Source organism: Hydra vulgaris, chromosome 08 (genome assembly GCF_038396675.1).
Source record: "Hydra vulgaris chromosome 08, alternate assembly HydraT2T_AEP".
Classification (NCBI taxonomy): Eukaryota; Metazoa; Cnidaria; class Hydrozoa; order Anthoathecata; family Hydridae; genus Hydra; species Hydra vulgaris.
Window position 1 is genome coordinate 34,224,391 of NC_088927.1, and position 26,653 is coordinate 34,251,043.

The 26,653-nt window shown below is 26.7% G+C and overlaps 3 protein-coding genes across 3 annotated transcripts in view; 1 reads left to right on the plus strand and 2 right to left on the minus strand.

Annotated features, from left to right (window-relative positions):
- Nucleotides 1-3,309: 3,309 nt before the first annotated feature.
- On the minus strand, nucleotides 3,310-3,711 carry LOC136083267 (EPM2A-interacting protein 1-like). The gene has a single exon (XM_065802667.1). The coding sequence runs from the start codon at nucleotides 3,709-3,711 to the stop codon at nucleotides 3,310-3,312; it is 402 nt and encodes a 133-aa protein (XP_065658739.1).
- Nucleotides 3,712-3,899: 188 nt separating this feature from the next.
- LOC136083268 (general transcription factor II-I repeat domain-containing protein 2-like) lies at nucleotides 3,900-4,478 on the minus strand. Its single transcript, XM_065802668.1, has one exon. It carries the CDS (start codon nucleotides 4,476-4,478, stop codon nucleotides 3,900-3,902), a length of 579 nt encoding a protein of 192 aa, XP_065658740.1.
- Nucleotides 4,479-16,983: 12,505 nt separating this feature from the next.
- Nucleotides 16,984-26,653, plus strand: part of LOC100211720 (BTB/POZ domain-containing protein KCTD5) — a 46,382-nt gene continuing 36,712 nt past the window's right edge. Inside the window, exon 1 of the mRNA XM_065803501.1 lies at nucleotides 16,984-17,294. Coding sequence (XP_065659573.1) covers nucleotides 17,145-17,294 — 150 coding nt within the window. The 5' untranslated portion in view covers nucleotides 16,984-17,144. The remainder of the gene's footprint in view (nucleotides 17,295-26,653) is intronic.

Genomic DNA, 26,653 nt, shown 5'->3' on the forward strand with positions numbered 1-26,653 from the left:
CCGAGCTCGAACAAAGAATTTCATGTTCGAAACGAGCTCGAGCCGAGCCTGAAGACTCTTAATATGTAAACGAGCCAAGCCGAGCCTTGGCAAGCTTGGCTCGTTCGGCTCGATTTACAGGCCTAGTTGAGTAGTAGCTTATGTAATAATGAAATAATAAATCAAACATACTTAAATCACAAGATATACGAAACGAATAGTAAACCATCTTCAGGGGCGGATCCAGCATTTTTTGTCTTTGAGCTAACTTACAGACATGGGGCAAACTCCAAGCATATGTTAATACTTATGTCATTATGTTAAATGTTTGTACTTATGTCAAATAAAGATGCTTTGCAAAAAACTGCGATGATTTGAGCCTGGGAACAAAAAAACCTAAAAATTTTTGCCGCCCCTGCCCCAAACGTGAAAGCAAAAAGTTAAAATATTTTTTGTATTTTTACTTTTATTTTTTACTATTATTTTTTGTACTAACACTAATGTGCATTGTGTACATTTCTTTAGATTAAACTAGTTTAACTTTCTAATTAACCTAATTGAATAAAGATAAACCTGCACAATGTACATTTATACCATTATTATATATAAAAAAAATTGTTTTAAAAGTTTTACTAAATTTTTTTTTTACTGAGCTGCATTTCGTTGTTCACTACACATAGCATTAATGAAAAGAGATGATTTTGAAAATTGGGTTACTACTTTTTAATTAAACTAAAACGAAGGATAGACTGAAATTACACTAATAAGCACTGAAAATAAGCACTGTAAAGTGTAAAATAAGACTGATGTGTGTGTTTTGCTCTACTTATATTAACAGGAGACCCGCGCTATAGAAATCCGATAATAACTACGCACAAACAAGAAATTTTAAAGAAAAAAAAATGTGCTTGTACAGGATTAATTTTATTTGTCCAATTTTCCAATACTAGTCATATCTAGATAATTCAATTGCATTAAACTCGTTAATGGCAAATTATGCAAACTTTTATTTAAAACTAATAAAATTCCTATTTTTTAAATTGACAATTAGTTCTTGTAAGTAAGATTTATTTATATAAAATGATAAATAATATTTGTAGTAAAATAAATTTACTTATATAATTTGACGAGTAAATAATACTTGAACTTTGATTATTTACTTACCTTTATAAATTGACGAATAGTATTTAAACATAAATTTGCATGTTCAAATAGTTAAAAACATTTATTTCAAGTTTTAATAAGTTAAATTAAAACTTTCATAATTAAAATTAGGGATCGTCTATAAAGTACGTACGCTTGGACTGTAAATGACGTATATGAGATGAAAGGCAGTGGGTAAATTATAAAAGTAAGGAGACACTAAATTTAAAAAAATAATTTAAAATATTAAGTAAGTAGGTAAAAAGCGAAGATACTTTAAGGGAGGTGGAAGGTACTCAAAAAAGCGTACTTACTTTATGGACGACCTCTTAACAAATAAGTAAGTTGTAAACAAGCGCCGCCGTCATACAGCACTCGTCAATAACTTTGATGATTTGCTTTTACGTCAGAGTACTACCGATAAAAAAAACTGCATTATGATTCATTTTAGTTTGTACTTTGTCTAAAGGTTTCCCATTTTCAATGCAACAGTGTTGACCTGGATGTTATTGTCGTAAACCTTGATGTTATTGTCGTAACCTGGAAGTTATTGTCGTAAACCTGGATGTTATTGTCGTAACCTGGATGTTATTGTCGTAAAGTAGATACAATGGCTCTTTTTACTTCTATTTACAGATAAAAAAGCCAGAAGCGTAATCAGGATTTTTTGATGTTCGGACCAAACACGAAGCAAACTCTAAACATTTATATGTTTATATTTACGTCAAATATGGATGAGTTGCAAAAAATTGCAATGGCTGGAGCCTAGAAACAAAAAGCACCTAATTTTTTGCCCCACCCTGCCCTAAACGTGAGACCAACAAGTTGATAAAACATTTTTTTACAGTTCTCAACTAGAGTTAATATAGAGTTATATGAACTATATAATATCAAAATACATTTAAAAAACAAACAAAAAAGTTAATACGCAGCCTTCTTCATCAAATTCAATATATATCAACTTGATTCATCGATAAATTTTAAATTTCATAGTATAATATTTTAGCGATTAAAAGTTATGACCATATAAAGTTTGAACCCCTCTCAATTTGAGGGGATTACAAATGATATATGGTCAAAATTTTTGAACGCTAAGAGACTATATTATGAAACTTAAAATTTATTGATGAATATAAGTCAATTTGGTTTACCAGTAAACAATTCCTAAAAATATTTTTAAGGCTGGTTGAAAAAAAGTCCAAAAGTTGCCAATTGATGTCATCATACTGAAAGTATAATTTAAAAAAATATTAAAATTACCAAAACTTTGATGAGATTTTTGGATTAGCTCTAAATTTTGATTTATGGAGTATCTGAATCAAATCTTGATTGAATTTAATCAAACTGATACAATTCAAATTCAAATTTTTTTTTTTTTTTTTTGTTATTTAAAAGATTAATCTTCAACACAATCTCAAGCTAAAGTATCTCCGTAGAAAACATTATTCCCCCTCTCCCTCCCCCTACACCTCCTTCAAATAAAATGAAACTACACTTTGAACTCACAAATTATAAACTCATTTCCAATGTGGATGAATTTAAGTTGTTTTACCAGCACCTCTTAAATAAAGCTTATTATCTATCATAAAAGGACATTTCCAAAAAATCACTCAGGGAAATTCGTATATGTTTTGACTATTATTTTGATAATAATAAAACTGGCTTTCTAATTTACTCTCATTTAAATCTGACCCAAATAGATCTTTTTTAAACAAAGAATAGTATTCGTTAGTAATGCTATAATATTATAAATTAAGTTTTAAGCGGAAGTTTAAAAATATCAATAACTTAAATAAGCATTTTTTTTGACAATATTTTAGTTTTCCAACAACGTGACGTAAGTAACAAATATGTCATTTTTTTAAGTTTATGCTTAAAAAAAGTATCCAATATGGGAAAGGATTATAACAATCACAATAAACTACTTTTTCTATACTTAATACTAAAAATCTGATAGTTGAAGCATTTCCTTAGAGCCTCCAGACCTTAGACCAGGGGTGGGGAACCTTTCTGAGCTTGGGGGTCGCATGTCCCTTAAAAAAATGTTTGGGGACCGCACAAATAAATATGCAAATTTGGTGTTTAGTACTCTTACTAATGTTATACTTCTTAAAGCATCTTGTATCTCAATATTTCTTAACGCATGTATCACAATATTTCTTAATGAATCATGTATCACAAAAGTTATCAATGACTTTTCTGATTCTGTTTCTTTTGAACCAGAACTTGAATATTTGGCTCTATCTTCGTAGTTTTAAGCTTCAGTTGGTCTTCCAGATGCTCATCGGTCAAATGTGACCTTAAACAAGACTTAATAAATGTCATGCGTGAAAACGTAGATTCACAGCAGTAGGTTGTACCAAAGCAGCTCAGAAGACGCCTGGCAATTTGACGGAGTTTTGGATACTCAACTGCAGTTTTCAAAATTTCCAATGGATCCTTCTTGTTGTTAAAGAGAGAGTCCTCAGAAAGCTCTATCAATTCCATCTGTAAATATTCTGGAGCTGTTGAAATTTCAACAAGATGAGACTGAAAAGCTAGTTTCATTATGTGTTTCATTATGTTCTTCAAAGTCTTTAAACCTTTCATTATATTCTGCAATCAAAGAATCCAGGACTGTTTCATATCTTGATATATCATTATTTTTCAACCTTTTCTCATTTTTTTGTTTAAGAATAATTTTTGTGAGCTCTTGCAAAATGTTCTGTTGATAAATTTGACTTAGAAATAACATCTTTGAGAAAAACAAGTTTTTTCTTGTATGTCTGAATCTGTTGCTACATTTCATAGATTGACTTAGCTTTACCTTGCAATGAACTATTCAGCTTGTTATGTTTTGCCATCAGATCGCAGAGGAATGCAGCATCTCTACAAAATTCTGGATTAGAAAGCTCACAAATCTCCTTTTGACTTGTAAAAAATTCCTCAATTTGTTTTCGAAGCTCAAGCAATGTTTTCAGTACTAACCCTTGTGACAGCCAACGAACTTTGGAATCGTAAGGAAGATCCACAGAATATGTTTCTTCATCAGATTGCAGAAGGTTTCGAAACTGTCGATGGCGTGAAGAATTTGCCCGTATATAATTTACAATCCCTATAACTTTTTTTAATGTGTCATCCAAAGTAGCAGCTTTTGCACAAAGACTTTGCTGATGGAGAATACATTGAAATGTAATCAGAAAATCTGGATCAAGCAATTCTTTTTTAAGGAAAGCAATGAACCCTTCATTTCCTCCAATAGAAGGAGCTCCATCAGAACAAATGCTGATCAGATTTTTTAACTGAAGTTGAGTCTGACAAATTTTTTCTTTGAAAACAGCAAATATATCACAGCCTCGTGTTTTTCCTTTTAGCATTGCTAACGCAAATAACTCTTCATAACTTTTGAAGTCTCCAGTTATAACCCGAATAAATAACAGAAGTTGGGCAGATCAGTCACATCAGTGGACTCATCTAAAGCAATTGAATAATATGCAACCTCCATTTGATATATTGAGATTAATTGCTCAGAACTATTTAAGCTCATGTTGACGGTCCGTAATTGTTCGCCGAGAAAGCGGAAGCTCCTTATACTTATCCACTTTATCTGGATCCATACATGACACTGCTTCAATGAGGCAAGCCTTCAAGGTTTCAATATCACTAAATGGTTTTACTCCTTTGCCAAGAATGAGAGCAATTTTATATGTTGCTTCAGTTGTTCTATTTCCATGTTCTTGAACAATTGAAAATGTCTGATGTTGTTTGCTCTTTTGAGACTTCAGTTTTGCTAATGCATTTTTTCGAGATTATCCCTCTAATTTTGCATACTTATGATCCTTATGAATGTTTTCATAATGTTCTTTTGCAGAAGCATTCTTCAAAGTAGCAATTGTGAGGTCACTCAACAAGCAAAGCATTTTATCCTTGGTTGGAATCATGAAGTAATCTTCCTCCCATTTTTCATTAAAAGACCAATTTTCCTCTTGCACTGTTCTTGCTTTTTTAGGGAGTACTGACATTTTGACATTAGTTGAAAAATTAGACATAAATAGAAAACCATGATATACATTATAATACAAAAACTTACAGTCAAATGATATCTACTGTCACAAAAAAAAATCCGTACGTGTTTTTATTTATTCATTTTGTTTTGTTTTGTTGTTATTTCTGTCAATCAATTACTACTGTACCAGCTTTGCCAAGTTAAACAATTTTTTCTTTTAATTAACATTCATACAATTTACTATAACTAAAATGTAAAGATAAAGTAATTTTTTAAATTTCATGATTTTCTCTAAAATATTTTTAAAAAAATTTAAGTTCTTAATTTTACATTTCGGGGCCGCACAAAAAGTGTCTGGGGACCGCAGGTTCCCCACTCCTGCCTTAGACCATTAAAAACTATAGACCCAGTGTCATGAAATAAAATAACCCCCATAATAAATTAACTCCCGTTGCGTAAATAATTACCCGGGGGAATTAATCTATTTCGAAATAGATTAACTCCCCTTAAAATAAATAAACCTCTGTCGGCGAAACAAATTAACTCCCCATAATATTTTAACTCCCTTGGAACAACTTATACAAATAACAAAAAAAGTGTTTTAACTTGATGTTTTCCAAATGTGTTGTTTTTAAATCTGTTAATTAGTTATTGATATGGATATAAATTATATTTCTACTATTATTATATCATATATTTATATAAATATATATATACATATATTGATATATATATATATCAATATATGTATATATATATATAGATATATATATATATATAATATGTTATATATATATTATATATAAATATATAATATAAATATATATAACATTTAAGAACATATATATATATATATATTTATGTATATATATATATATATATATATATATATATATATATGTTATATATATATTATATATAAATATATAATATAAATATATATAACATTTAAGAACATATATATATATTTATGTATATATTATATATTATGTATATATATATATGTATATATTATGTATATATTATGTATATATATATATATATATATATATATATATATATATATGTTCTTAAAGAACAAAGCAGTAATAAATAAGTAGAAACATTTATCTAGCTTTATTTTTATTCCACAGACTGTTTCTCCATTGATAGAATCATCAGGAAGCTAATTTTATATATATATATATATATATATATATATATATATATATATATATATATATATATATATTATATATATATATATATATATATATATATATTATATACATAAATATATATATAATATGTATATATTTATTATATATAAATATATAATATATATATATATATATATATATTTATGTATATATATATATATATATATATATATATATATATATATATATATATATATATATATATATATATATATATATATATATATTAGGTATGTTAAATCCCGCGTTTTACGGAACCGATTTTTGTGCTAAAAATCTGTTCCACGTTTTTTATAACTTCGCGTATAGGCAGTATGTAGGGATAGTGTTTTGTAGCATATTTTTAAAGAATTAACTTAGAAGTTTTTTTAAAAGCAGAATAGTCAAACTTTCTTAAAGAGTATTTTTTTTATTATATTATCTTATTATTTTATTATATGTATAAAATAAAGTTAAAATGTTATTTATTGATATCAAAAACTGTGTTGTACTTCTTGTGCTTAGTAAATGTTCAAGATAAGATTTTTTTTCTATCCTATTCTTTTTTTTAAGTTTATACGGTTTCTATGCACATGCCAAATTTTAAGAATTTATTTTAACTAGCAGATACCCTATTTTTACCCTCACTTTTGGTAACTAAATTTTGCTTTTCCGACTTCTGTTTGGGGGAGAAAAGGTGGGGGGGGGGGGGATGCTGAAAGATATTCAGTATTCGTTTTTCAAAGCCAATGATAATTATTATTAAAAAATTTATGTGATTTTTGTATACAATGATTTTGTGATATAAGTACTAATATTACATTTATAAAGTATCAATGTAAAAATAACATTTATTATATATAAAATCAATAATACATGTTTTTTGCTCAGTCCAATCACATTGCTACATTTTTAAAAACCTTTATATCATATAATAATATAATATATTGCTTTTTTATGTATTTAGAATATATCATATATTAGTAATATACTAATATTTGTCTAAAAATATTTAGACATATATAATATATTTATAGTATATTAAATTTAATATACTATTTATAGTATATTATATTTACAGTATATTATATATTTAATATATACTATAATATATACTATATTATAGTATATATTAAATATATACAATAATATAATATATATTTAATACATACTATATCAATAATAATTTTGAATGATATGATTCCGATACAGCAATGACAGTCTTGCACAATAGTAGAGTATAAAAATTTAAAAAATACAGAAAGACTATTGCTATTTCTTGTTGGACTAAAAAAAAAAAAAAAAATGATTCTGAAGCTGTTGATTATTATATGAAAAAGTTCCAGCTAGTTGCTGACATTGTATCCAGTGAGTTGATGTTTTCCTAATGTGAATATGTTGCCATTACTTTTTGATAATTGGACATGCATTTTATTATCTTACTACATGACTTTACTGTTTTTTGACTATATATATATATATATATATATATATATATATATATATATATATATATATATTATATATATATATATATATATATATATATATATATATATAATGTGCAGCAAGTAGTGGAACTTGCAAAAAAAATTTACAGCGAGTAGTGGAACTTGCAAAAATATAAAGCGAGTAGTGAAACTTGCAATTTTTTGATAGTCGGGTTTAGCTTACATTCACGTCGTGCCTATTGTTAACAATGATTAATATATAGTTTCATTAATGGAATTTAATATCTTAATCATTAACTAAAAGCCAAGATGTAAACTAATTAAAATAATAATATAAATCATTTTTTGTTTTGAAATATTTTTTTTAGGTCAGAGGGGGAACCATCTTTAACTAAGCATTATGTGATGTATTTTGAATTTTGGTAAAATATGTTTTTATATTAAAGTTTATTATTTCAATTACATTTAAATATTTTTTCGAATCTCATTAAAAATATAATTTTTTTTTAGGTTGTAAAAGGGGGGGGGGGGGGGTTGAGATTACACGCCCCCTTTCCCATCTACACCCCTTGAAACAAAGGGTGCGCTGCTAGTGATGTTGTAAAGTAGTAAAATATAATTTTTAATTTGGTACTAGATTTCTTTTTAATTATAAAGATAAATATTTATAAAAAAAAGAGTCATTTTTGATAATAGGGCGTTTGAAACCATCACCCTTACATCCACCCAAAGACAATGATGAAACTTCTATACTTGACTGTGATCTGATAGATAATTACAAAACATCTTGTATATAAAAATTTACATTTTCATTAAATAAAAACACTTTTTTATAAATATAGTTAGTCTTTATTACCGGTATGGATGGTGGTTTTGTGCCCCCTCTTGCCCCCGGATGCGTCCGTAATCTAGAAACCTTTATATATTTGTAGATAACTCTTGTACCTATCTTTTGATACCAAGATATAAACTTTTGGATAAGAGTTGATTAAGTTATAATAGTTTTAGTTGATAAAAACATTATTTTGACCACAGTTTCTTCAACAAATCCTAATATCATAAAATCGGTACTTAAAACGTCATAACTTTTTGTAGGGTAGTTTGATCTTGAAAATTTTTTCACTTTTAAAATATTGAAATTAAGCTCTTTTTAATGATATATAACAACCTAGAGTTTGATGAATTTAAAAATAAATAAATATATATATATATTTTTTTTTTTTTTGCATAATCTGATATAATATAAGTTAGATAGAGTTGGCGATTAATTTACTAACAATATCTAAGCAACCTATTATAGCAACCTATATATATAAAAAAATGCTTAATTGACAGTTGTCACGGTATAAAATAATGTGCAATGTTTTAGTTATATAGTCTAAATCTGCAAGTACCAGCAACCAAAACTGTTTTTAACTCATTAGATATATTTTTTTCAGTGAATATCAGCTATAAAAATCCTGGCCAAACATGGCCGAAAAAATATAAGCATAGTATTAGCAAAAAAAACGCAAAAATTTCAACCATTAAACACACTATCTTTGATTGATCATAAAATAAGTCAAGTACGTTCAAGAAGATAAACAGAAATGCCAATTGATAGCCAACATATGTGTTAAAACTTCAATTCAAATTCCTAGTAATATAAATTACTTAACATTAAATGGCAAAACATATAAAATAAATATTTTTCTAAACTTATTAAGAAAAGCGCTTGACCGTCTAAAATATTGTTCAGGGTGACAACTTAAATTAAAAAATTGTGAAGGCGCATTTTTTGATTAACAACCCTTATGTTTTTATGTAAAACAATATGTTACGTTCACTGAATAGTAGTTTTTTATACAAAAATTGAATAAAAATAATTTTGACTTTTGGCACACCATGGCCCGCTGTGGGCGGAGCTGAATCATCCTTTGAGAAAATGAAAAAACATCTTAAAGCTGATATATCAGTTAACTCAACTTGCATATACTTTCCACATCCATTTACAAAAAAACCAATATATATTTTCATGGATCCTCTGCGTATGTTAAATTTGATAAGAAATACATTAGGTTTGCACAAAATAATGTTTGATTGTAGTAATGAACCGATAAAGAAGGAGTATATTAAAAAATTAGTAGCTATTCAAGAAAAGGAAGATTAAGCAACAAAAAATACAAAAAAAAACATAAGTTAGTTAAAAAAAAAAAAGTTAAGTTAGCTGCACAGACAAAAAATTGCAAACTCAATAAAATATTTACAAGAAAGTTAGTATTTTATGGATTTTGGAGACAGCGAAGCTAGAGAAAGATTTATTTTGGTTATTAATAACATTTTTTGATATCTTTTTAACATCTTGACATAACAGAAATTTATTAGCTAAGAATTTCAAATCTAGTTTACAACGTTATAATAAACTAATTTAAAAAAAAAAAAGAGTCAATAGAGTATTCAACACTTAAATGTGGTAAAAATGGAGTACGTCTGCATTTAAGTTAGAGTAAACAGGTTTTATTGGGATGATTGTAAGCCTGAAATTTTATTTAGAAATTATTACTTTCAAAATGGTGAATATAGTCTTTGGTATATTTAAATTATCTAGTGATCACTTTAAAGTTTTTTTCGTTGTTATAAAATGTATTTGTTATACAAAGGGTATAATTATAATCCCACACAAAATAGTTTCAAGCTGCCTACAAAAAATTGTTGAAGCGTACAAGTTTTTTAGGTTCTTCTCAGGCCAATTGCATCGACTGGACACTGTCAATATTTTCAGCAATGAGTTTTTCAAAAACTGTATAAAATAAAAACAATTGATCATTAGCTTACTGAAGATTTTGATATGGAAAACAAATTGTGATGACCACATGTATGCTGTAAATAGCTCATTCAAAAAGTTTATCATAAAATGTGTGTGAAAAAACTTATCCAAAATAATTCAAAATACAACGAACTATTTATAAGATCAAATCAAATCAAAATACAACGAACTGTTTATAAGATCAAATCAAATCAAAATACAACGAACTATTTATAAGATCAAATCAATTCAAAATACACGAACTATTTATAAAACTATCTTTTAATGGATAAAAAATCTTATGGAAAATCTTATGATCTCGAACATTTATACAACTTATTGATAATCTTTATTTTCATTTTAGACAAAAATAAAAATTAATAGCTAAAACTAATGCAGAAAGACAGAGTAAATGGAGACAATTGAATCCTATTTTAGCAAGGGAAAAAAATTAAGAATATGTTAAGAAACACCGAGAAAAAAAAAGGGAAGAATACAGAAAGTTGCCAAAAGATAAAAAACTTAAAACTGATACAGAAAGAAAGATTAGAGAAAGGAAAAAAAAAGTTAAGTGGAGAAAAGAAACTTCAAACAAAATTAATGAAACTATTTGCTACAGGCAGCCATATAATACACGTTCTTTTCTGTCAAGAGCTGCAAATAAAGTAAAAACAATGTTACCTAATAGCCCTTCAAAGCAAAAAGCAGTTATTCTAAAATTAGCTGTTGAACTAAATTGCAAAATTGTAGAAAGTTCTATTGAGTATAGAGGAGCAACTTTCTTAAATGAAGAAATCAAGCAAAAAGTCTTTGAATTTTATGAAAATGATGATATTAGCCGTATGTCTCCTGGAATAAAAGATAGAGTTGCTATCAGAAAAAATGGCAATAAAGAGCATACTTAAAAAAGACACATGTACATGAGCCTAAAGAAGAATAATGCCTTATTTATAGCAGAAAATAAAAATATTAAGATTAGTAGAAGTAAATTTGCAAGTTTAAGGCCAATACTTGTTCTCCTTTGTCGACAAAAGCTTTCTGTTTACAGTGCAAATATACCTGTTTATTCTAAAAAATTTGTAGACTCTTGTCTTCAATGCCCAGATGACCCAGCATGTTGGTTTAGTGAGTTTTAGCATGAAGAATGTGGTTTCAAAAAAAAGTATCAATTGCAGTGTGTTAGTGATACTTCGAAAAAATTATTGAGTGGAAACAGTGGCAAGATTATAATGGATGGATGAAGTAATTAGTTCAAAGCACTTTATTAGTGCACTTGTACGATCATCTGTGCTTGTTGATGCCTTGCTTTTTAACTCACAGTTTTATTAAAAGTCAACATCACAAAAGTTTAGAATCTGACAAAAACAGCACAAAAGAGGTAAGTTAAATAGCAGTGAAACAAATGGGTTACGCAGAAAAAAATTTTTTTTTCTCAAGATGAGGTTCAAAATGCACACTGGAATCAACAGCAGGTTGATTCCAGTATGCATTTTAATATTACTATCAAAATGCATACTGGATATTTGATGCACTATCTTTACTTCTGTGACTTGGTTTCAAAATACGAAAAAATTTCATGCAATTGTTAGTGATTGTACCACTCATGATAAAGAAACATCATTAGTATATTTTGATAAATTAATTCAAAGCCTACCGAAGGATGTTTTTGAGTTAAGAGTTTGACAGATGGTCCATCAAGCCAATTAAGAACAGATTTATTATTTCAGGTACTTAAAAGTTCCAAAAAATATATGGGATTGACATAAAATGGAACTATAGTGCAACTAGTCAAGGAAAGGGACCTATAGATGGCTTAGGAGCAGTTGTTAAAAGAATTGCTTCTAATCAGGTTTTAACCAGAAAGGCTATTATTAACAATGCTGAAGATTTTTATCACGTAGTTTAAAATGCTAACCCAAAGTTTCAAATTTTTTTATTTTATCTGACCATATTCATCAAAGAAGCAGTGAACTAAATCTACAAGAGATATTTCAGAAATCAAATTATGCAAAAGGGATTTCCCCTTTTCATTACTTTTCCTTTTTTGATGATTGCCTACAAACACATATTCCTCTGAGTCAGAAACAACAACTCCAAAAATCAATGTTGCAAAAAAAAAAAAAAAATTAATGGGAATGCATGTTTTTATGTATTTTGTTAATTAATTTTTTGAACTTTTATAAAATGTATAAAATTAGGATGCACATAAAGTAGACAATAAAATAGGCTATAGACTTTAATTTTACTTATTTTTTATCATTTTTTTAGAATATTACAGCTAATCCCAAAATTGGAGTGAAGAAGTATATGTTACAAAAATAATAATAGATAACAAATTATCTTTCTTGATGCTTATGATGAATATTAAACACACAAAGTTTTTTTCATAAATATATATTACATGTCTAGACAAATGTAATATGTTTATAGATAACAATATATGTAATATACAGATATAATATTTATAAATATATGTATATAAACATAAATGTCTTTATACTGTATTGCTGGTGTATAAAAATTATTTGATAGTTCTTTAACTTTTCATATTAAAAAATCTGTTTGTCATAGTTATTTATAAGTCGTGAGGGCGGTTGTTTCTGAAAGTTTATTTCTGTCCCAGTAAGTAACGCTAACTAATTTGATTTTTTAGCGTTATATATTTTCGACATTTTTAGCGACATATATTTTCACTGTAAAGGTTGTTTAGATTATAACTAATAGGACTCCTACAATTTGACAAAAAACAATAACAAACCAGTCAAAAAAGTGAATAGAATCAAACCGTCATAATTTTAATTGTATTGTACATTAGGTGGTCCACTTTTGGTCCTTGTTGTCAATAAATGGTCAACTTTATAAACGTAACCAGAGACAATTTGACTAGAAGCACGTTTTTGTATGTTTGTATACTATGGATTTTCTATGTGTTTTCGGATTAAGTTTTTAAATTTTATTATACGAGGTGGTAACTTGCACCAAATGAACATCTAATGCTTTCATCTTATAATGTTTATTGTTACCATAAAATTTGAAAACTGGCACTCGTATAAACGTGGGATAGTACTGCTATGAAATGCTAAACAAAAACAAATTTAAAGATAAATAACAGAACTTTCAACAAACTTAATTCAACACAATATCGAATGTACATACACATATTATATGACATATTTTTCATACAAGATTTAAAATTTGTTAGTGTTTTGCAGCAAAAGTATTTAGATGAACAGACACACACAGACATATGTATATGTGTGTGTGTGTGTGTGTGTGTGTGTGTGTGTGTGTGTGTGTGTGTGTGTGTGTGTGTGTGTGTCTACATCGAAGATACACACACACATATGTTTATATATGTGTATGTGTTTATGTTTATACACACACATATATAAATGTTTATATATCTGTATGTGCTTACATATGACTTACTTTTTATACAAGCGATATTTTAATTTTTATTCATAATAATATCATATATTATACATGTATGATAAATGAATTTTTGTATGATAAAGTTATTTTATGTTTTTGACTATTTATGTAGTGGGGTTACTTTAAACCTTAATCAAAGCTACCCCATATGCGAAAAAATGTATACAATAAAGTATGTTATGCTATAGTAATGGAACATAACTATAGTAGGCTAACAAACTTCTTTAGATTTTACATGCTTAATAAATTTATAAACAAAAATTATGCAACTTAGACAACAAGCTGCTACACTAGCTGATGCAGTGTACAAAGTATTTTGACTAATTTTTTTGAGAAAAATATCCGAAATGTTTAATTCATTTTTTAAGAAACAATAAAAACCAATGAACAAAGTAAAACTTTAAGTAATCAAAATATAAACTATTTTTAACACTTTGATGTTTAAGGTTTGAACAGATTCATATAAGTTCTTGCCATAATTACAACTTGAAAAAAATAATAGATTTGAATTCAAAGTTACCCCGCTATTCAAAGTATTCAAAGGTTTACGGTAACGCTAACTAATTTGATTTTTATTGCTTATATAAATTGACAAAAGTTTCTTTTAATTAATTTTATATGGAATGAAAACTACTAGATTTATTTTGAGATGCCCGTTTACATAGATTAAATAATTTACTTGAAGTATTCAAATAAATTAACAGGTTTAACGTAATGTTTTTTTGAGTCCCGTTGTTCGAAAACAATTCATAGTTGAAAGAATTTAAAATATACATTGGAACAATTAAAATATTTCAAGATGATACATGCCTATATGAACATCTAACCTTTTAAGATAAAAAATATATAACTAAAAGGTTGGCATTAAGAAAACTAAAATGTCCCGCAAGTAACGGTGGAATCGCCCATATATTTAAATATTTAGGTTGAAAAAAAATATTTTCGTTAGAGTTGTTCTTAAAGAAAATCATAATAGTATGCTATAACTCCCAGCTAATTGTAAAAGAAAAATATTCACGCACAGAAATGGAAATGCCTAAGAGAAATATTTCGAGGGAAAAATCGGTAAACTCGTTACAAATGTCAATTACTTAAGTCAAAGGTTTTTCTGTCAAAAATTGTGCGTTTATATATCAAGGCTGGCAATCAACTTAAATAAAACCTTGTCTAAAAATGTTTTTTTAATCAATAAATAATAATTTTATTTAAAATTTAGTATTAGCAAGTCAGACCAGTAGATGGTTAATAATGATCATGATTATTCGTTCAAACCTTCGATAAAAGAGCTATGTAGTTTGCGTAAATTAAGTTGAAGTACCTTTCGAAAAAAACTCTCAATCATTTTTTATTTGTTTAGATTTTAATGAAGTAACCACCTGTACACTAGGGTGCTAATACCTTTATTTTTGCTCAGATTTTAGACCTTAACTTTTCGATATGCCCCAAAATACTTTGCTTTATAGCCCAAAATACGAAAATAAAAAAAAAATCTTTGCATTGAAATTTAAAAATCTTATCAACATGAAAAAAATGGCCAACGTTTAAAGCCAGGTTATTAGGTTAATAGTTTTTGTTAGATAAAAAATGCATTTTTTATAAAAAGTGATTTCCCTTATTTTTAACCACTTTCTTGATGTATCGAACATTTTTTCCATCTTAGAGTTTGAGTTGTTTATAGTCAACCATAAAAAAATCAAAATACAGAGGAGAACCTATAGACTTAAAATCTAGAGTTTATAAAAACTATTCTTTGATTACCTTTAAAAGCATATATCAACTTGGTTTTAAATACAATGTTTATTTTAATTAGAAAAGACTTTTTTTTTACTTTTTTCAAACTAAAAATTTTGCCGACTACAATATGTCAAATGGCAACTATCTTTCTTAAAAAATCGGCTATAAGTTTCAAATAGTCTTCTTATGGGAAAGGGAAAGGATATCACAGACTCTCCTTAAAATCAGTTCTGTCGTCAAGTAAACTTGTATTAAGATTATTTTACTACAAGTAATGCTTACTTACGTCAATCAAAAAAAAAAAAAAAAACATTGCTTAACATACGTTAAGTAATCTGAAAAATTGAAAAAATGTAGTTAAAAGTGTAAAGATAACTAAAAAGTCTTCATTAAAACATTTTATAAATAGCAATAACAAAACGAGATCAAATGACAAAACAGCGTAGTCCAATAGAAGTAACCTTTTATTCGTTTATGGCGGAGGTCTTTAAACAAAACTTAACCAGATCATAAAACAAGATTCAGGTCAAACATGGTTTTTTAATTTATCTCAAGACTTGATCATGAATTTATAAAAAATATTCTGATATAATCGCCTATTTTTAAGATCGCTTATTTATGATATAACTTTTTTTTAAATGTTGGTTCGCCACGCTTGTTTAAGTATTTGACTACAAATATTGAAAATGTCTAAACTAAAATTAACAAAAACAAATAAATATTATCAATTTTCCATAATTATGTCATTTATGTTTACATATAAACTTTCATACTTTTTATATCTTTTTGAAAGAACATTTTTAACTTTACTTATTTATTTAAACTATAACTGTTAAATTCTTACAACACACCCCAACACCCGTTGTTTGTGCCTTTTTTTTTTTTTTTTTTTTGTAGTTTAAAACCCCCTTCTCTCTCCCTCTCCTTCCCTTCTCTATTCCCAGCAAAAAAAAAATTGTATCTATCCTTGTCTTTTTAAATTCAATTGTAACTTAAACTTTTACAAGTAATTTATTAGTTAAAAATAAGCTTTCCAAAAATAAAATCAACATATAAAGTAAAGGGGAAGAAAATAAAAGTTAAGCAAAGTAAAAATTTATTATTTTAGAAATTGATTTAAATCTTAAAACCTGAGACCTCACGAAAGGAAGTAAATTTAATAAACAATATAAAAAGGAATTTAGTTATTATATCTTAGCATAGAACGCGAAAAAATAGAACAACAACAAAAAAAAAATCATTTATTATTCGCCTTTCACAAAAAAATAAAAAAATAAAAAATTTAATGGCTCGTTTAATGTCTAGACTTGACTTTTTAATTAAACATCTTTCGGCTATAAATAAAGAATGGTCAGGTGTTGTAAAGTGTTATTATTCATAAAACTTAAAATTTTAGTATCAAACATGTAATTTTGGTATCGGAAGTAAAGTTGACCATAACCAAATTTATAGTCAAAATGGCGACAAATGGCTGCACCTCGAAATCTTGGGTAAAGTTAAACGTTGGTGGAAAGGTTTTTCTTACAACGAAAACTACTCTTTTAAAAGAACCAGATTGCTTTTTAGGTAGATTAGCAACTGAAGATCCCGATCTTCCTTCCGATAAGGTAGATACTTCATCACGCATATAGTAAAGTTGATAATATAAATATGAAACTGGAATTATTTTCAGTTTTTATACTTAAAACATTATAAGTTTTGCATTGATTGTATTAAGTTGTTCACACTCCAAATAATAATCAAATAAAAATAATATTTATATTTACATTTCTATTAAACTATTACAATAAAAACAACATTGCAAAAACAAATATAGCTCTCAATTAGTTTATGTCCTTTTTTATATATTGTAGCATTGTTTATTATCACATATGAATAAGTTTATTTAAAATGATAATTTTTTTTTCCTAACCTAGATTTAAACCACCTCTATTTGATAAAATTTTTATCACAAGTTGATCACATTTGTGCTTCCTACAAAATTGATATTGTTTTAAAATATGAGTACGTGATTATATTTTGAAAGAATAATATGTTTGTTATTATTTTGATACAAAGACTTATAAATAAGAATAAACATAGAATGGTGTATGCATGTTAGGAAGCTAACTAGTTTTTTGAAGTAAGCTCATTAAAATAAATTTTTGAGGTGAGCTCAATAAAATAAATTTTTTATTGTGCAAATATTTTTTTTTGGTGAAGTCATGTAATATAAGTTATATGTATTGTATAATTTGTATAACTCCTATTAACTATTGCATTGATTTGGTTTTGGTTTTGGTTTTTTTTTAACGGTTAATGTTATTTATATTTCTATTATATTTGATAACAAGGGTATCTAGACTCCCTTGAAATGTTGTAATAAAATCAATGTAAAAATAAAGACTTGCATCTCTAGTAGAAGTTTTTATTTAAATGTATAACTCCTATGTCCTAACTAAATGATGCAGAAATTATAATTTTATATCAACAAGTAACTATATTTGTTAAAGTAACTGTAAATTAATTAAAAGAAATAGGCATTATGGAAACCTGACTAAACAGCACAAGTGTAATGATGTTGAATATATATATATATATATATATATATATATATATATATATATATATATATATATATATATATATATATATATATATATATATACATACACATACATGTATATATATAAGGCCGGCGCAAAAATTGTGTGTCCCCCTTCCCTATCAATAAATTTTTTGTTCATTTAGTTGGCAAATTTGACCCTTTTAGATAAGTTAGTTGGTAAACGTAGACCCTTTAGACAAGCAAATTTAGACAGTTAGCAAATGTAAGACAATCTAAGACAAAAAAATTTTTATTTGGCTTATAGTAGAAAGAATGTATATTTTAATACTGATTGAGAAAATCATTTTAATTTTATTCAATTCAAAAAATAAGTTCTGTATCTAACATATTGAATGTTCTGAAACATTTGTACATTCAACACTGTTGAATTATAATAATCAAATTATATTAGTTACTATAAACTTAAGGTTTGGATATTTACTTTTTTTAAATTTTTGGTTTAGTTTTTTTATTAGTTTTATTGGTTGTTTAGCTCAAGTATTTGCATGCAGTATACTGCATGCAAATGGAACTGCCACCATTACAGTAAGTTACAAAGCACTTTTTGGCATTAGAGCAATTTAATGCTCTGAAGCCTAAAAGTTTGTAAATGTCATCCCTCAATATCTGTTGAATTTCTGGATTGAACATTTGTTTCAAATACCAGGTTTCCTGCCATGTATTTGAGATGAATGCAATGGTATTTCGAATGATATTCTCCATTTAGGAAAGAGTAAATACATGATAAGAGCTTATATAGCATGAAAATTTAATTCTAAGTTGTGAGGAGATAATAATTTACTCCACTTAACTACAGGACAAGCACTAGAACATGACAAAATCTGAATCACGAATCTGACACGAATCTGACAAAATAATTAGGATCCAGATCCTACCTTGATTTTTAAGATCTTGATCCGGATCAAATTTTAACTTAAAAATAAATAAAAAAATTATTTTTGACTCGAGAAATTTTGATTAATTTTTAAAATGTATATAATCACAGTTAATTTTGTGAATTTTTTGTAACATTTCATATCAATAAACTTATTTTACTTTCTATTTTTTATCACTTTTATTATTTTTGTAGTTACTTTTTAAAAAGCATTTGGTATCAGTACTATTGATTCAATAGTGTTATCATTTAAGCTACTCCCAAGTTTGGTTACAATAAATCTGAATGCACTTAAAGATTGTTCACACTCAACAAATGTTGGTTGGATAGTTTTTAAACACTTAAATAAAGTCTCTAAATTAGAATTATGTTTTTTTGTTGACTCAAAGACAGAAAATTCTTATTAAGAGATTTTATGCTGAGATCTTCATTATTTAATTCTTATTTTAGCTCAGCACTTTGTAAAGCTTTTTCTAGCTGTTTTTTTCATATCAAAATTTTCTTCTACTTGGATTTCAAAATCAACATTATTATCTTTTGTACAATTTTCTTTGATTGCTTGATTTAAAAGTCTTAATAAAAAGTCTTTAGCTAACAATATAACTGCTGATTTTTTGGCTTTACTCTAAAAGCATCTAAAGTACCAGATAATTGAAAAAATATATTTATTGTTTAAATAATCCATGAGGCAAATAAAATTAAGATGCTTAAAGTTCTTGTTTTTAAAGCTTGATATAATAAGTTTATGCTTATGCCATATTTATACAATTTTGGTTGACATAGAACAAAACAAAAAACTTTTTTTGCTGTAAGCAAATTTGATTCTTGAATTTTTTTTTTTTTTTTTTTTTTTTTTTGAATTTCAAGTGCTTTCCCTCCTAATTTTATAGACTTTAAAGGCTTAACTAAATCTTTAAGAATTAGCAGCTCTGAATCTGATATTGTTATTGAAGACACTTGGATAAGAGCCATTTTAATATATTTGCTTAACTTGAAAAAACGTTCAACCATATCAAATAATGAGTTACAATGTGACTTGCAGTCTAAAATAGCTTTAAGTGGTCCAAATTATACATGCTTATAAATTTTACATGCTTCTGCAACATATCATCATTTTAAAAAAATTCTTAAAACAATTTTATTATTGTGTGAACTTTTTTTAAAATTAAAAAGTAATCTTTTGTAAAAACAGCCTCTACTGAAATATTATCGAATTCAATATAACCCAGCTCTTCACCTTAATTAAGCTTTTCACTGTCACCCTCACTATCATTAATTTCAAAATTATTTTTTTATTAAACTTCCATTTGTGTGCATATTAATGTTCATATAATAACATGTTTTATTTGAAGTATATTCATCAACAGTTAAGTTAAATCTGATATTGTTAGCTTTCATATTTTTTAATTCAGCTGATAATTTAGGTTAATGTCTTTAACATGATTCATTAAAATATTTTAAATAGAAATTGAACTAGAAGGTATTTTTTTCCTTTGGTTAAAGCAAATTCTTGTAATCTTTTACTTTCAGAAACAATGTTAAAGTCCATCAAATACAATGAAATCAGTTAGTGTATTTACAATAGTATCTTTTGCTCGTAAAAAATTTTTGATATCTTTTTAGGATGAACTTTGAACTGCTTTAGTAGGGTGTAAATAATGGCAATTCTATATATGGTTAATCTTTAAAGGGACCCAATTGCGGAGACAAGTTGTGTTCATATTAAAGAAAATGTTTAAAAAAAAAATGTATGGGCTAAATTTTTTTGATTAAAACTAAATAATAAATGCATATCAATGAAACTAAAATTTTAATTTTAGTTGAGGCTTGGCTTCTCCATTTTTTTTCTTGGTTCTCTGATTCTTTATAATATACGCCACAATCTGCAGACTGCATAATTTATTTCATGCATGTTTAACTCATAACAATTTTTAGTGTATGACGTCATTTTGGATTTCTAAATAGCAGGTTCGAATCCTCCATCAGAAACTATTTTATTTAATTTAAAATGTTTTATTTAAAGTAGTTTTATTTTTTTTAACTAGGATTGTTGTTTATTTATAGTTACATTATGTTATATGGTTGTAAGTTATAGTTTATTTAGGCGGTCGTAGTTGAGTGTACATCGACTAACTTGAATAAGGATAGGCACAAATAGTAATTAAAAAGTAAAATATTTTGTCATTTTGAAAACTTCAGGTAGATAAAAGAAATAATACAAATTTTACAAAATAAGTTTTATATAATATATTCTTACAAGGGCAAATAATAAATATTTCAATAAGATGTGAAAGTATGCTAATTTTTTATTATAAAAATCTAGATAAAGATTTGAAATTGTGAAAAACAAGTTGCACTACTGAAATCTCAAAACTGAATATATTATTTTATTTTTAATTGTATCGCAAAAATTTTTTGGGATTTAGTAAAAAATTATACAAATAAAAATGATTTGCTGGTTGTGGCTTTTCTATATTATGAACACAACTTGTCTTGGCACTTAAGGATCCTTTTAAATGCTTTGGCATAACACTTGTGCAGTCTCATTTGATTGTTATAATGGCGTTGCAGGTTTTGCATTAAACATTTTTGTTTACTTTGCAATTTAAGAAATGCTCCCAATCAGGAGCATTGCTTTTAAATTCTTGGAAAGTCATTTTAAAGTTGTTTTTCTAAATTGCTTTGAAGTAATATAATGCTTCAAAGTACAGCAGTTTAAAACTATGTGTAAATTATAATGGTACACAACATCAACATTATAAAAAGTAATTTTATGTAAAAATAACAAGAACCGAATATCCGAATTAAATAGATCCGGATCTGAATCTCAAAAAAAATAGTTTGTGTACCCGGGTATCCGGGTTCCAGATTTTGAATCTGACTATGCCTTAATACAAACCTGTTTTTGTAAAGAAATGGAATGCTCTACATAACTTGTACAGAAATCTGAAATCATCTCTCCGACCTAGATTGTTAACAGTTTACATTTTAGTTTCTGGCTTGTAGAACAATCGCAAGTCATTGTGTTGTTTTATCTCATCTTCGACAAATTCATAGATGCCTAACACATGATTCTGTCAAGAATGTGGTGTTGAGACCCAATTTACTGTGACTTATGAAAACATTTCACATTTTAACTTGTAGTTTGAACACTAGTATATTAATATTTTGCATAACAAAATGCAAACATTATCTACCATCGACCTCAAAAATAGTTGCAAAAAATGTTTATTTTTATGTCAAATAAATCACTCTTAAGGATTGTAATAAATTAAAGAAACTGCTTCTAGGGCTAAAGTAAGTAATCGGGAAATACAACATATCACTCTGTATTTTTTTTTTTTTAAAGTATAAACCAATTAAGTGCACACATACGTAACTGCCAAATATACCTTGAAACCGCTTCAGTGAATTTATAGCTTCTATTGTTAGTATAAGTTCATTCTCATACTTTTTCTTCAATCCTGTCACACAGGCAGCAGAGCTCTTTACAGTTTCAGAAAAACTAACATTATAAATGCATGTTTCAGATTGAAAAAAATTTTGAATAAAAAAATTTTTTCAGAGGTGTCCTAAGATCCTTAAACATTTAACAGGTTCCTAATATTAATAAAAAAAGAATTTTTAAAAATTATTTTACTGCTTAGAAAATATAGTTTTTCAACTAAAAATTAAAAAAGTGCATTTAACATGATCCCAATAAGGCATACTTTAAGTTTCATGCCATTTGGCAATCATTTAGCCATATTATTCGAGCCATAGGATCACTCTTAAGCAGACAAGGCTTGTATAACAGATTACAACATAAATATATATATATATATATATATATATATATATATATATATATATATATGTATATATATATATATATATATATATATATATATATATATATATATATGTATATATATATATATTTATATATTGTGTGTATATTAAGGTGTGTCATGCTCCTTTTTTCTAATTTTCTAGAGTTTTTTTTATTAATGAAGCATTCGATTGGTTTTCTATAGCAACTCTGTTAAAATTTTTCAAAAATTTAAATAGATTATTTAAATTAGATTTAGAGAGGGCCATCATCAAGCCTAAATTTTATAGCAAGTCCCTAAATGCAAGAAAAAATATTTTTTTAAACTTTCTCAACTAAGGCTTCAAAAGTAGCTTAGTTGTATAAAGATATCAAAAATAATATTTTTTTAAATTAAAATAATCTTAAAGACAAGTTTATAATTATTAACTAATAATAATAAAATGTGTATTTTAGTTATTAGCATTTTTTGTAAGAATCAGGCAATCCTGAAACTTTTTTATATATCAATAAATTTCTTTCAAAAATCTTATGTTTTTTCGAATCCGAATTTTGAGATATTCTGTTTTTTTTGAATTCATTTCTTCGGCAAAGCAAAAAGTTGTGTATGACTTTTTAACTTTTAAACCAGATGTAACCCAAAGCTCTCTTTAAAAAATATAAAAAAGTTGTGTGACACTGGGTAGTTTACTAATTGTCACTGCAATTGTGCAATTGTGTCACTGCAATTGTGCACAGTTTTTTTTGCAGGGTTTGTAAATATATGAGGTAATGAGTCTAAATATGTAAAGAAAGTCATGCAATATGTACAGTCTGTTCAAACATTGAGTTTTAAGAAAAAGGAGGGTTATTGTATTCTTAAGAAATAGTCTTTTATGGCAGAGGTGTTATGTTTTACAATAATATAAACATCACATGTTGATATACATGCTATATCAACATTATGGGATTTACTATGTACTAACATAATTTTAAAAATTTCATGTAACTTTGTCATACAAATGATATAACATGAGTTAAATATTAGACAAAATTTGAGAAGGAAGAAAACTATTACTAAGGGGTTGTCCCCCCTTGTCACAATATCGTAATTCTTTAGTAACAAGTTACGTATGAGTTGTCACAAAACCACTAACCCTTTCCCTCCCTTTGAAGCTTGACATAATTTATTGACAACCCCTTATTAAATAAAACATAAAACAAATATTTAATATAGTTTCATTGTTAAAATTAGTTGTCTTTTCTGAAAAAAAAGTCCTTTGCACACAAAACAAGTTATTCACCACATTACACATGTTTTACTCTGCTTTAGTAAGTTTCTCAAAGAATAGTGATATAACTGCCCTTATATTCCTCATTGGATAATGAATAATTTCTATGGCTATTGATAGAGAAAGAGCATCAATTAAACAGATAATTTTGTAATTTATTTTATCTCTTTTACAGTAATAGTGATAAAGTATAATTTGCAAGGAATTAGTTATCGGAAATTGAATGCTGAGTTTCATTAGTTTATAAAAATAACTTCACAAGTTCATAAAAAATTTTATGATAAATATTATCAACAACTTCGTTACTTTAGAAAATATAAAAATATCATTTTTTCTATGGTTAATTGAAGTCAGAAGCTCATTCAAATTTGCTTGTAAATTTGTGACAATGCCTACATTGAAAATAAAGACCCTATCTGTTTGCTAGTAACATTTGGATGATATAACATAATGTTAGTTTATCTTACACAAAAACATTAACAGATGATGAGGAAGTTGGCATTTAAAGTTGTGTCAATCTCTAAGTGTATAAAAGTCAGTTTTATATACTTAAAGAGAGAACTTTATGGTCAAACATACATTACATCTGTTATCAACTATAAAGGTTTTGTGCAACTTCTTAAATTTCAATAAAAATTTTTTTTTTTTTTTAAAAAAAGTGGTATTTCTTAACAAACTTTAAAGTTAAAGTTAATTTTCTTCAGATTTTTTGTTCTACTCTTTCCAGTAGATTGACAGGAAATAGAAACCATCAAAAACAAAAAATTAAAAACCACATCTTTTTTTTACATTTTTAGACTCTTTTTCTAAAAATGTTCTAAACTGTATATGTTTGTAGGTTTTGAGTGTCATAATGTATTTTAATGAAATTTAAAATCTAATTTCAAATTATGATTGTGTTTAAGATTAAAATAAGAAATAAGAAATTTACCTTTACCAGGGGCATACTGGGGGCATTTTTAAGAGTATTTTTGCTCCAATTGCAAAATGAACCTGCAAATAGCAAGACTTCATTCAGAAAATTGGAGACAAATCTGTTTCCGTTCTGTCATTAGGGACAAAAATTGGCTATCTTTGGTAAGGAATCAGAGGCTATTCTAGGAAAATAATTTGGGTGGCAGTACCCCTAAACTGGTGCCTGTCATAACGAAATTTGGTAGAAATTTAGAGATTTTAGGTAGTGTGCTCGAAAGAGCTGTTAACTTAATCTAAGTTCACCTATAAAGAAACTGAAATGATTTCATTAAAAAAGAAAAAAGAAGTTCATTTTGATCAGAATGCTGTCAAATAGATGGTCCTGGCAATTGTTACCCTTGCAACAGCAAAAATAACTATTCTAAATCTTTATAGCTTAATTACTTCAAAGAATCTAAATATCACTTACAGAGTTGTTTCTTGTAAGCTAAATAAAAAAAATCTGTTGTTTTTGACTACAAATGTAAAACACTCAACTAGAAGAAATGCTTTTCCTGTTAAAGTGTACAGAGACCAATCATATAAAGCATATAAGAAGTGAAACCATCTTTATCTTGAAGATAAATAATGATCTTCCAAATTGTGTAGTGTTAGCTATAATGAAGGAGATAGGAAAAAATGTTGGATTATCTGAAATGCAGGAGAACACCTATCCAGTTGTTATAAACAGGTCTTGCTATTTGTATTACTTTTACTATGTTAAAGAATATCAATTTAAGAGTGGTAGAAATTTTGTTTTAAAAAGATATTGTTTATTGTACTTACCTATCCATGCAAGTAACTAAAGTCTTCATGAAATTTGATCTTTTGATTTCTGTTGCATGTGTTGGTATTGCATGTGTTGGCTCTCTAAAAATATTTATTTGATTCATCAGCGTCCCATTTTCAACCAACTAACCGCAAGTTCACTAGGGGTCAACAAAGTGATCATACTTGCCATAGTTTAAAATGTAGAAATATCTGAAAACATTTTTACAACTCCTTCAACTAAATCAATTGAAGTTTACCTCTGATCTCAATCTCATCAAAATCGTTTTTGGATCTGTAAGTTATCATTATCTTAAATTAGGATGCAATGTAAATTTTAAATGAACTAAAAGTATTTTGTAAAATATAGAACTTTTGGATTATTAGCAGATGAATTCAGAAAGTACCAATTTGATAGCAGACCTCATATTGAGATGTAGTATTAAAGACTTTCTTGTTCATTCCTGTTATGAAATTGGAAATTATCATTGCATTCAGGTAATTGAATTGTATAATTCAATTACCTGAATACATGTTATTTTATGACCACAAATAATAATAATAAAGTTATTCTCTTTACTGATAAAAATCTGTAGAAAATAATTAAAAAAAAAATGAGATGGCTGTAATGGTGTTGGGTTTGATGGATCCAACTGTACCAAATATTTAAAATCTTTGGG